This window comes from Dichomitus squalens (assembly GCF_000275845.1).
Source record: "Dichomitus squalens LYAD-421 SS1 unplaced genomic scaffold DICSQscaffold_120, whole genome shotgun sequence".
NCBI lineage: Eukaryota > Fungi > Basidiomycota > Agaricomycetes > Polyporales > Polyporaceae > Dichomitus > Dichomitus squalens.
Window position 1 is genome coordinate 1 of NW_006767002.1, and position 10,311 is coordinate 10,311.

At 54.8% G+C, this 10,311-nt stretch overlaps 4 protein-coding genes across 4 annotated transcripts; 2 read left to right on the forward strand and 2 right to left on the reverse strand.

Moving 5' to 3' along the window:
- Window positions 1–2,358: 2,358 nt before the first annotated feature.
- On the forward strand, window positions 2,359–2,794 carry DICSQDRAFT_175674 (uncharacterized protein; the record flags this gene model as incomplete). Its single annotated transcript, XM_007371562.1, has 2 exons — window positions 2,359–2,587; window positions 2,748–2,794. 2 exons carry the CDS (start codon window positions 2,359–2,361, stop codon window positions 2,792–2,794), a joined length of 276 nt encoding a protein of 91 aa, XP_007371624.1.
- A 231-nt stretch (window positions 2,795–3,025) lies between these two features.
- On the reverse strand, window positions 3,026–4,935 carry DICSQDRAFT_175675 (acid protease; the record flags this gene model as incomplete). The annotated part of the gene is made up of 8 exons (XM_007371563.1): window positions 3,026–3,089; window positions 3,160–3,173; window positions 3,241–3,798; window positions 3,951–3,987; window positions 4,058–4,114; window positions 4,170–4,305; window positions 4,363–4,717; window positions 4,855–4,935. 8 exons carry the CDS (start codon window positions 4,933–4,935, stop codon window positions 3,026–3,028), a joined length of 1,302 nt encoding a protein of 433 aa, XP_007371625.1.
- Window positions 4,936–7,214: 2,279 nt separating this feature from the next.
- Window positions 7,215–7,793, reverse strand: DICSQDRAFT_175676 (uncharacterized protein; the record flags this gene model as incomplete). Its single annotated transcript, XM_007371564.1, has 3 exons — window positions 7,215–7,451; window positions 7,497–7,622; window positions 7,671–7,793. 3 exons carry the CDS (start codon window positions 7,791–7,793, stop codon window positions 7,215–7,217), a joined length of 486 nt encoding a protein of 161 aa, XP_007371626.1.
- A 1,398-nt stretch (window positions 7,794–9,191) lies between these two features.
- DICSQDRAFT_175677 (uncharacterized protein) lies at window positions 9,192–9,809 on the forward strand (the record flags this gene model as incomplete). Its single annotated transcript, XM_007371565.1, has 2 exons — window positions 9,192–9,545; window positions 9,639–9,809. 2 exons carry the CDS (start codon window positions 9,192–9,194, stop codon window positions 9,807–9,809), a joined length of 525 nt encoding a protein of 174 aa, XP_007371627.1.
- Between the last annotated feature and the right edge of the window lie 502 nt (window positions 9,810–10,311).

A 10,311-nucleotide genomic window follows, 5' to 3' on the forward strand; every position in this document is an offset into this window, starting at 1 on the left:
TGGTTAGTCACATGTACCATAGTGCGATGAATAATACAACGACGAAAGAATTGCGACGTATCGCACCATAGGATGAGTAAGAGATGAGTAAGGCATAGACCTGTCTAGACCGTTCTGGAGTAGTACGGATTGTCCTAGACAGTACCAGAAGAGTCCGGAAGCATAGCTATAGTACACGAGCAGAGAGTCCCAAATATGGTAACATACTACATAAGCGACTACAGCTAAGCGCTAGGAGACGCATAGCCTCGTGTAGTCCGGACCGGATAAGTCCAAGTTCAACGCATTCTAAGCACGATAAGTATATAAATCACAGCGGTGTCGATGTAAGACACCCATTGACATACCATGCATCAGGAAAACGTCACGGACTTGGACCCATACTTGGGCCCAAGTTCATGTACTTGGACTCAAGTCCGTGTACTTGGCCCCAAGTCCATGTACTTGGCCCAAGTCTATATACTTGGGGTACTTGGGGTACTTGGGCCACAACTTGGACTTTATATGTTGACTTCAGTATACTCAGGCCTCAACTTGAGCAATTGGTGTTCTATCAGTCACACATCTTGTATACTTCTTATGTAATAATATCTATCATAGACATCCATACACTAGTTGTAAACCAGTCTGTTTTAAGTCCATAGAATCAGCTTTATAGTCTATTAGAAGAAGGGCAATAACATGTGATAGAAGACTTCAAGTTGTTACAATGTGCTTGTTTCAGTAGTGATACAGAGGTACAATATCCAGATAATGCCCAAGAATAGTGGTATCAGTGGTGGATGTCCAAGTTCTGCTATGGTACAGGAGAGGATGGTGAAGAATTTCTCAGAGTCCAGCAAAGAGCGCAATATATGGCTGCTATCCTGTGCTACAGTGTGAGCTTATGCGGTGTAGTGGTTGAGCATGCTGGGTCCGACACTGAACCTGTAGGTTGCTGGTTCAATTCCCTGTGGTGGCATTTTTTTTTGCCGCCGCTGCACCCACTAACAAATATTGTACGCTTGACCTTGATCAAGAGCAGCTGTCCTTTGATTACTTCCATGCCTATCATCTTTATTCGATACATCTCACAGTGAACTTGGGCATGAACTTGAACAGGGACTTGGAGGACTTGACCAAGTACCTGGTACTTGGCCAAGTCGACCCACCCGACTTGGCCAAGTCCATTGGACTTGGGGTACTTGAGGTACTTGGGATACTTGAGGTACTTGGCCAAGTACCCCAAGTACCTGTACAAGTCCGTGACGTTTTCCTGATGTGTCAATCTGTAGAGACTGCAACAACGACATCGCTCACAAAAGCCAAAACAACCCCAAAATGGCAGATTTTAGGTGGAGATGTTGATTTATATTCTGGTATAGACCACGCGAGCACACGAAAATCAATAAATAGTGTACTATATGCCATAGGATGACATTGAGATACACAGAATTGAAGAGGGAGCCGAAGGGGACGCAGGATTGAGGGAGCGTCCGAGGGACCCATGGTGTCCGAAGGACTGGTTAAAGACTGTAATGAAAACGCTGATAATTATCTGTGCAAATACACTCTAATGTCGTGGGAATCCGCACGCTGTGATGACTGATGAGGTCATTACGATTTGGCGCCCCAGATCGTCATTTCCCATGTTCGGACAGGCTCTCGCTTCTCCAAGCCTTATATCGCTTTGTTCTACTCTTCCTAGGCAAACACGATAAATCGTCGTGTCGTAACAGCTTTAATTGAAGCTCTCGGATGGTCATCGTCTCCTTAAGTTCCTATCCTGCCCCTATACTATCATCGTCTGCAGACAACCGTCTTCCCCCCTCTCACTGGCACATGCGTTGTCCTTGCCGAGAAGCCCAAGCCCACAGACCTTGATAGGGTTAACAGTACCGTGACGCTCCTCGGTGAGTTTGACCCGCTTTCCTTGTTCAGGCATATCACAGCACACAACAACCAAAGGTGCCTTTCACATTGGTAGGCATGTATTCATCTTCTGTGTTGCATATATAGGCGCATATAGTCACCCTTTGCCCTTGCAGGTACTCCGTGTTGCATTTTCCACACGCATCCTCAAAGAAAAGTTGCGTGTAAAAGTCTTCGCCGCCACCATTCTTCTCCTGCACTCTCCTCAGTTCCCCTGCAAGTGCGTGTGCGGCACCGGCGGAGTCGCGATACTTCTCTGAGTGCGGTGAATCAAACTCCTTGCCTACAACGACTTATCCGCTCTCCCCTATACCCGCAGGAACCCCTTCATCAATTGTGAGCAGCTCGGGCTCAAGTTCAGGCTCTACTACGCGGGGGTCCTCTTACACACGGTGGTCATGGAAGATGCTCGTCGGGAGAAGGCAATGGAGGAGCACGGCATGACTGATGACGCTTTCCACATTCGTGACGAGGGCTCACCGTAATCTCGATGGTAAGATCCTCAATCCGACGCGTCCCCTGCAGAATTTGATGCTGAAGCTCGTTGAGGCCGAGTCGACGAACAATCTGTTCGCTGAGTTTATGGCTATCGTGCGGCTGAGCCCCACGAACGTCTTCCTCGATGGTTGGGCCGACGTCGAACCTCTACCGGGCTACGATAGCGGCGTCGTCGTCTGTGAGTGTACTCAGTGCGTACACCATTCGAACTCTCCTCACGAGAAACGCGCTGTCCTTCACGAACCCACCCGTGCGGAGCCTGCAGAGGGCGACGACCCGAAGGCCAACCCCCCCAGAGCTTTCCACTACCGCCTCGGCTGACCCTCGCTCATGCGCAGCGCAACGTCCGCAGGAGCAGGTCGCAACGCCGGCACCCAGGTCTTAACAGCCCCACTTATGGCCTGAGCATTCGCAAGGGCGGCTCTCCCACTGGCCGCAACGGCCCCACGCCTTCTCAGGCTGGTGCAGGTGCGCGTATGATGGAGTTCTACGACGACTATCTTGAGTGCTACACTGGGGAGGAGTTATCTACACTTATGACTCATGCCGCGCAAAATCAACTTTGCCTTTCTAGCGCTGAGCACTGCACGCCGGAAGAACGAGATATCACGGAAAATCATTTCGCACTTTTGCTGATGTCAAACCAGCCGGCGGCGTGCAGCGCAGACAGCTCGCAAAGGCTTGTTGACAATGTCATCAGAACATACTTTGTGGCGCGATCCACGGGCATGTATGTCATGCACAACACACAAGGGATCGAGCGGCTAGAAGTGAATAAAGATAGCGATTGGGGTATGGTGCGAATGATAATACGCTGTAGACAATGCGCACGACGCTCTGCGTAAATGGGTTCGGCTGCAAGTAGCTATCATGAGGCGCGTTTTCAAACGAGCTCGGCGAAACCGACGCCGTTGTCGTCGACAAAGAACGCGTGTTCTCGTCGCCCTTGTAGAGGTCCGAGTTCGTGCCACCGATGTAGGGTTCGGAGTCGGAGGAGGTGAGCTTGAAGCCAAAGCGGCCCTCCTTTGCCGTCCTTTGCAACACGGCGGTGCGAGGCCAAGGAGACCGTCCGAGTGGTCCGACTGGGGGACTCTTGAGTCCCAGCAGCGAGGTCTTGGCCAATGACCTTGTCGCCACCGACAGCGGGCTGTGGGGTGAGTATGAGAACTTGAATGGTACAACGCTGACGTGATCGATGTCAGAGAACGTACCGGTATCAGTGTAGGGATTGCCAGAGGCGGTAGACCCATCGCCGTAGCTGATCGAGAACGAACTGCTCTCCTTGCCGGAGGTCGACAGATCGTACTTGTTGTGCGAGCCGCACGAGTCGCACGAGGTGGACGGAACCCAGAGGTCGGACGAGCCTGTATTGAAGCCGATGACAAACTTCTAGTCGTCCGTGCCGGATGGTGATCTCGCCGGTCCAGAGAAGGTCGTTCTCCTGGTCGGCGAGGTGGACTCCACCACGCCTGACGTGCACAGGGATCGTCGCAAGAGGCTTGATCAGAGCATCCTTGCTCAACGCCTCAAGTTATGCCGACGTTGTTCTTGAGGTTCATGAGGTTCTGGCGGTGCTTGCTGTGTAAGCGGGAGACCATGCGCAGTCAGCATCGACATACAGAGGAATCTACGCTAGGAACAGACGCACTGCTGAACGTGGACGAGTTCACGAGCCACCTTTGAGGCGTTGAAGGTGCCGTCCTCGCTTGTCAGAGTCACGCTTCTGGATTGGAGATGCGAATGCCAGTACCGGGCTTCACAATGGGGGACGCAGAAGCGATGAGCGCGAGGGCAACGCGAACGCATGGCGCAGCACAAGCACCTGGAGCTCGGAGATGACCACGGCTGTAGGAACGCGTTGTGGGGTAGCCGAGGAAAAGGATCGTGTGGCAGGTGCTAGGCCGCAACACGGTATAAGTGCGGGCGAGGATCCGCGTAGCGTCCTCCATACACTTGTCGCCAGCGGTTGCATCGAGCCGTCGTCTGGTGGGGCGCCGTGGCGTGCGGGGAGTAGCGTGCTGCGAGGGAGAACATCGCGAGCAGGAGGAGGGTCGGCATGCGTCACCTCCACAGCCTGTGCAGGGATGACGTGAAAATGGGGGACGCGGCGTCTGAGTAAGGGCGAGGACGCGGACATCTTGCCGTTGCGGAAGTCGTCCATGACGGTGCGATCGTGGAGGATCGGGAACACCAGGTGCGCGTACGTGAAGTACGGCTCGGGCAGGAGCTCCTGGGTCGCGAGATCGGGCAGCCAAGCCGTCGGTAGCTGTACGCGGAAGGGGGTTAGACTCTCGCCTTGGGGGACCGCCTATGGAACACGGAAAAGTCAGCAGGTAGGACGTGCTCGTTCACGACACTGGTACTCACCAAAGTACGTCCTCGTGCCAATGCCCGCTATGTATTTATGCGGCCCATACCTGCAGAGCGTATGGCATAAGCGCTGACACCGTCCCTCTCTGCTGCCCTGCCGTCTTGGTACCAGTTGACATCCCGCAGGTCGAGGACCCGTTTGCGGGCAGCGTGCATGACGAGGACGCGCCGTTTGTGCTCCTATCCCCTGCCTCCAGCCCGCATGTCTCTTATTAGATTTCCGTGCGGACATACACCGTCCCAAGCTTGGGCTCTTCAAGCTTCACGCTGTCGACGTCTGACTATAGCACACACCTCTTGGACTCCGCTCCTCATGTTTCGTCGAGCATTTCTGCGAAGGACGCTCGCGGTCGCCTTGTAGCGACTGTGGTCCCTTCACACACGAACGGCCGGCCCTTGTGCGTATACATCCAAATATTGACTGCGGTGAGTAACAGAGGTACGTCAAGAGTGGTCTGTCTCAACTCGTGGCCGCGGCGGTATGAGACTCGGACGCCGTGGATCTCCGAATCACAGTACCCGTACTCCCAAGGTACATGTACCTTCGCATCAGTCGAATGGATCCTGTATCCTGCTTGCATTGCGTGACCGTGTTGCCCCTGTGGGTGACGCTGCCCATGATGAGTGCCTCATTTTCCGTGTAGACTACTGCATACCTGCGCCGACGTTAGATATGGATCAGGAATTGGACATGAAGTGGACAAGCTCGAGTGCAGCCCCGATTTACACAATTGACTGCGGATGAGGCGTAGTCGCGGGAATGTAACACGTGTAGTGCGGCATACCACGTGACGTCCGACTCGGAATGCCATGAGATAATAGAAGTAATTTGCACAGATAATTATCAGCGTTTTCATTATCCGCCCCCATTGAGTTCTCACCAGGTGGGGCCGGCGCTAGCGGCCGTACGGTGAGGAATGGGGCCGCTCAATTCTTGAGGACGCAGGACGCAGGACGCGTTCAGAGGCCATTGATGGAGGTGATGGGCTAAGCGAGACTAGCCGACAAGCTTGCCTTCGAAACCCCTCGCGCGACGATGACACTCCTCCCCCTTCACAAAGTGCCTCGAGGGTAGTGTCAATCGACGCGGAAAGCTTTCGTCCTCAACATACTTGCGATTCATATTTTTCTGCGAGGTTTGGGACACGACAGACCCCTTGGAAAACAACGGGCACGAGAAATGAGGTTGGTACCTTGCCATATGCGGCAGGTTCGGCTAGCCCATCACATCCATCAAATGAGCTCTGAGTGCGTCCTGCGTCCTGCGTCCTCAAGAATTGAGCGGCCCTAATCCGCCACGGTTTACATCCGGTGGCGCACCGTTTTCACCAGCGCCACCTCGATAAATCACCGTGCAAATACACTCTAATAAGTATCGGTCTTCACGCGCACGCCTGTAACCAATGCGCATTGTGTGGCGCCGGCTACGCATGCTTTCCCCGCCAGCTGAATCGCAGGTTTCGGGTCTACGATAGGACGACGTCCAAGACTACACTCGTCTTGTCGCTATACCACATAGCAATCTAACAGCATCTCAGTCCTTGGAAGAACGGTACCAAGCACTTTGAATCCAAGACTCGCCTCTTTCCGTTGCCTCCAACCGTTGGCTAACGTCTGCGGCCACGCTCAGCTAACGCAAAGCCCGCGATACTACGTCGACGCGTCGCACGCTTCTAGGATCCCTGTACTGAAAGAGGTACTGCACAACACATCTAACCTCTCAAGGACCATGTAGCGCAGGTACGGACTACTGCCATGGGTCCAATCATACATCTGATGTCGCTGCGGTACTTTGGACGTCTGCGACAGGGCTATCTACGCGACTGGAGTACGTACTTCCACCCTGTTTGCGTCCTCCTGCGGTTGGCAACGCTGACGCATCACTGAAATGCCATTATGTCCTCAGTCGCCCTCGACGGCGTACGTGACGATGTCATTGACATGCACCTCCAATTAGCAGATGGCCCAATCCCGACCATGCCTACAAACGCGCGAAACACGACAAATCTAGGCGGTACCGACCCCGAGCTCCAGGTATCATGATGGATTGGACGGCGCCGTCGGGCACTAAACGCTGTCCGTGTGACTGTGACCGTGATGTCCAGTCGAGACAACAGCTACGTCAGTGCTCCTAACGTGTTTTCTTAGCACTCCGTCCTGCAGCATTCTGAGAAACCGGGGTTTTCCTACCAACGTATTGCCCGCATGAGCAATCGGCCTACGTGTCGCTTGATAATACAAGGTACGCTGTCTGCTAAAGATATATTTTAGGTTACAGGTATAACACGGTGTATGCATACTGAGATCCCAAGTACAGGATTGCGTCGCACCCGAGGATGGCACATATTCGATATACACGGCAACAATCGCAAACGATACATCACGCAGCATAGGGTGAGACACGCCATTACATATACCATGAGAATAGAAGACGCTCAGTGACGGTTCCGTCGCCCAACCCTCCCTCTCTTCTTGCCTTTCTCCTGCTTCTCCTGCGCCTCGCGACGATTCCGCTCCTCCTCTTCCCGGCGCATACGCTCTTCCACGAGGCGCCGTTGTATCTCCTCCTCCTCCGACTCAACTTTGAACGTATTCGCATCCCACCCCAACGTCCTCTGAAGTATAGACCGGTACGTCGGGTAGTATTTCTTCGGTATGACCCGTCCATGCGGCTGTTGACATCAGTGATAGGTCCCAGCGACGAATCGAAGACTTACGCGATGGAATGAGAACTCCTTCCGCGGGCTCTCGCTCGGGAAGGGCCACCGCGTTCCCGGCCGAGGCTTGAATTTGAACGTAGCCCCCGTCGCAGGACGGGCAGTGTAGCCCCAGTGCTCGAAGACCTATGAAGCTGCAGTCCAATGCACGACTGCGGGAACGGCGATACGCACCTGGACCAGTTCTTCCCAAGTGACCTCGACTTCTCTCCTGTTCTCCCGGTATGACCCCAGCACCGTCCCCACAACCCGCCAAGCGTCTTGCGGGATAGGCGTCTGCACTGCGAGGTGATCCATAGCCAAGATGAATGGGTCTGGGAGAGCTCATGTGGCGGTCGCAAGACGAAGACCCGTTACAGTCGCCCAGTACAAACAAGCATAAGTATGCAGCCACAGCAGAACGTCTTACTGTGCACATTTAATTGGCATTCAATTGCAGTACTAACGGCTCTAGAAACTACCTAGTGCGCTTCAGAAGGACCCATCGTTTACGACATCGTCGTCGTCGCATTGTAAGACTCAATCGTGAGCTTTCGAACACGATCTGTTTACCACACGCTATAACTGATCCCGAATCTGTGTTTTCCTAGTGCGCGTTCTTCTGAACATGTAGTGAGCGACACCGTCGCCGCCGGAGACATGTAACAAACGGCAGTGATCGTGGAATACTACGCGGCAGACGTTCAAGCGTTCAGTATACAAACTGATTTCCGGACCGGTCTCCCGAGTGCGCGTCTACGATCGAGTCCGGAGAGCTCCGTATGAACTCTCGATGTAGGCGCCGATTCGCTCTTTTCCGGGAACATGGTCATCCGCAGTCTGTCCGCTTCCGGACAACCCCTTGTCGTAGCTTCCTTGACTGCAGCCGCTTCACGCGCTCTCGGTTTTCCTCCACGTCCTTGTCCTGTGACATCGACGTGACTGCCTGCGCATGAAGGGAAGCATTGCGCACTAATACGCGTTGGTGTTATCAGTACGCATGGAGATGAGCCATCTAGTACAATCCGATGAACATCTCACTGGCATAATATACCAGCGGGAGATGCAACTCTGCCCCGGTGCGAGGCGCCAAGTTAGTGCCGATGAGTCATGAAGTTGATCCGTAGGTTGTGTCTGAACGATAGGAGACCGAGACGAAACTCTAACGATACGAGAAGAAACTCGTGCCAGGGAAGAAACTCCTACGCAGAGCGCCCGGAGCTGAGCGTCTGATGACCAACACGCCACCACGCGTCGTCGGGTCGCGCCTCTCGCCCTTCCCCCCTTGTCCACCACCATGCACACACCTCTTTGGGACGACTGCCCTCCGCTGCACGCCGAGTCATGTACTTCACAGCGCTCAGGTGGCCCTGCTGCCCCCACGACAGCCAATTTGCCGGTTCAGGCAATCGACTTCGAGTTTCACGCCGCTGCAGCACACACGAGGCGCGCCATGGCGCGAGAGTAGGGCGTAAGGAGGAGAGCGGGCTCCGTATTGGGTACGTGCGTCCTCTCGTGCTGCGATGGCTGATATTGCTTTAAAGCTGCTGGTAGAGATCGACGAATTAACTTGAACTCTGGCTCGCTCGACGCCGCAAACTGAATTGTCCCCCTACCATCACCCAGACCAATGACGAGGGGGCGCGGTACGTTCCCCCGCGGCCGCGCCGACGACCGCAGCTCCGAATCCAGCCCGTCCCACCTCCTCGCGCTGCTATGCGCACAGCTGCACCCGCGCGCGCCCCACCCCCGACGTCTGCCGCACCCCAGAGGCCCAGGATCTTGTCATTGACCGAGCGCGCCGACGCGTTGACCCCCGCACAACTTTGGCAGTTCTCGCGCGCCACGCCCTACCCGATGTCGACCATCCGTACGCCGGCTGCCCTGGGAACCCAAGACGTGCGCACGGCGCCCGCTCCGATGAGCACCCCTAGCGGGTACGTTCTTCCAAGCCTGCTATTGCCCGACCTCATCAGCCTAGCTGAGGCTCAAGTCGCCACCCGGATTGCAGGCGACGATGACCATGGGACGCTGAGCACCAGCGAAGGGGACGAGCAGGAAGAAGAGACGGTCGAGCACGAACTCTAGCGGGAAGACGAGACAGACGGGGGCAGCACAAGCTCAGGTGTGTCACGTACGCATGCGCGCGGTCGAATGGATCAGGGCTCGCCGTTACTGACCTCCACCCCTGCAGTCACAACCACTGCTACTGATGTCGCGGGCTTCGCAGACGCCGAGCTGAGGAGCGCGATTGACAGCCTCAAGGCTGGCCTGGATGGGCTGGAGCGGGCGGTTCAAAGCCTTTCGGAGGAGGTCGATCGCTTCGCTGGATGACCGCGTAGTTAGTCGTCGAGGTGAGCGGTCGACTGATGCCGCCGTCCATAGAAATGCAACCTGTAAGTAGTGCGCCCTTTGAAACAGGTCCCCAACTCTGCCTTCCCGCCCATGTACATCATATGTAATTGCCAGACGAGCACGCTAGAATGATCCATGGTGTAGTGTACATTAGCCTGGGCCACAATGTGCATGTACACCCTTGTCCGCAATGTAACGTACACTTGGTTTACATTGGGCTTTTGGACACACCAATAACCCAGTGATTCAAGTTATACCTGGTCGTTTGAGTTCACCTGGGCATGTTGGTCTTGGGTTCGAACCCCAGTATCTTGCTTTTTTGGAAAGCATCTAGCAGGGCGCGCTGGTTTGCCCTGTGGCCCCGTGGCTGTGCTCTCGGGCGTCTCTGTGGCCGGCTATCTGCTCTTTCCTGGGCCCGAGGCACACGTGCATGTTTTTATGCCTAATAGGCGGGGCAATATGCATGTGCTATTGTACGCAG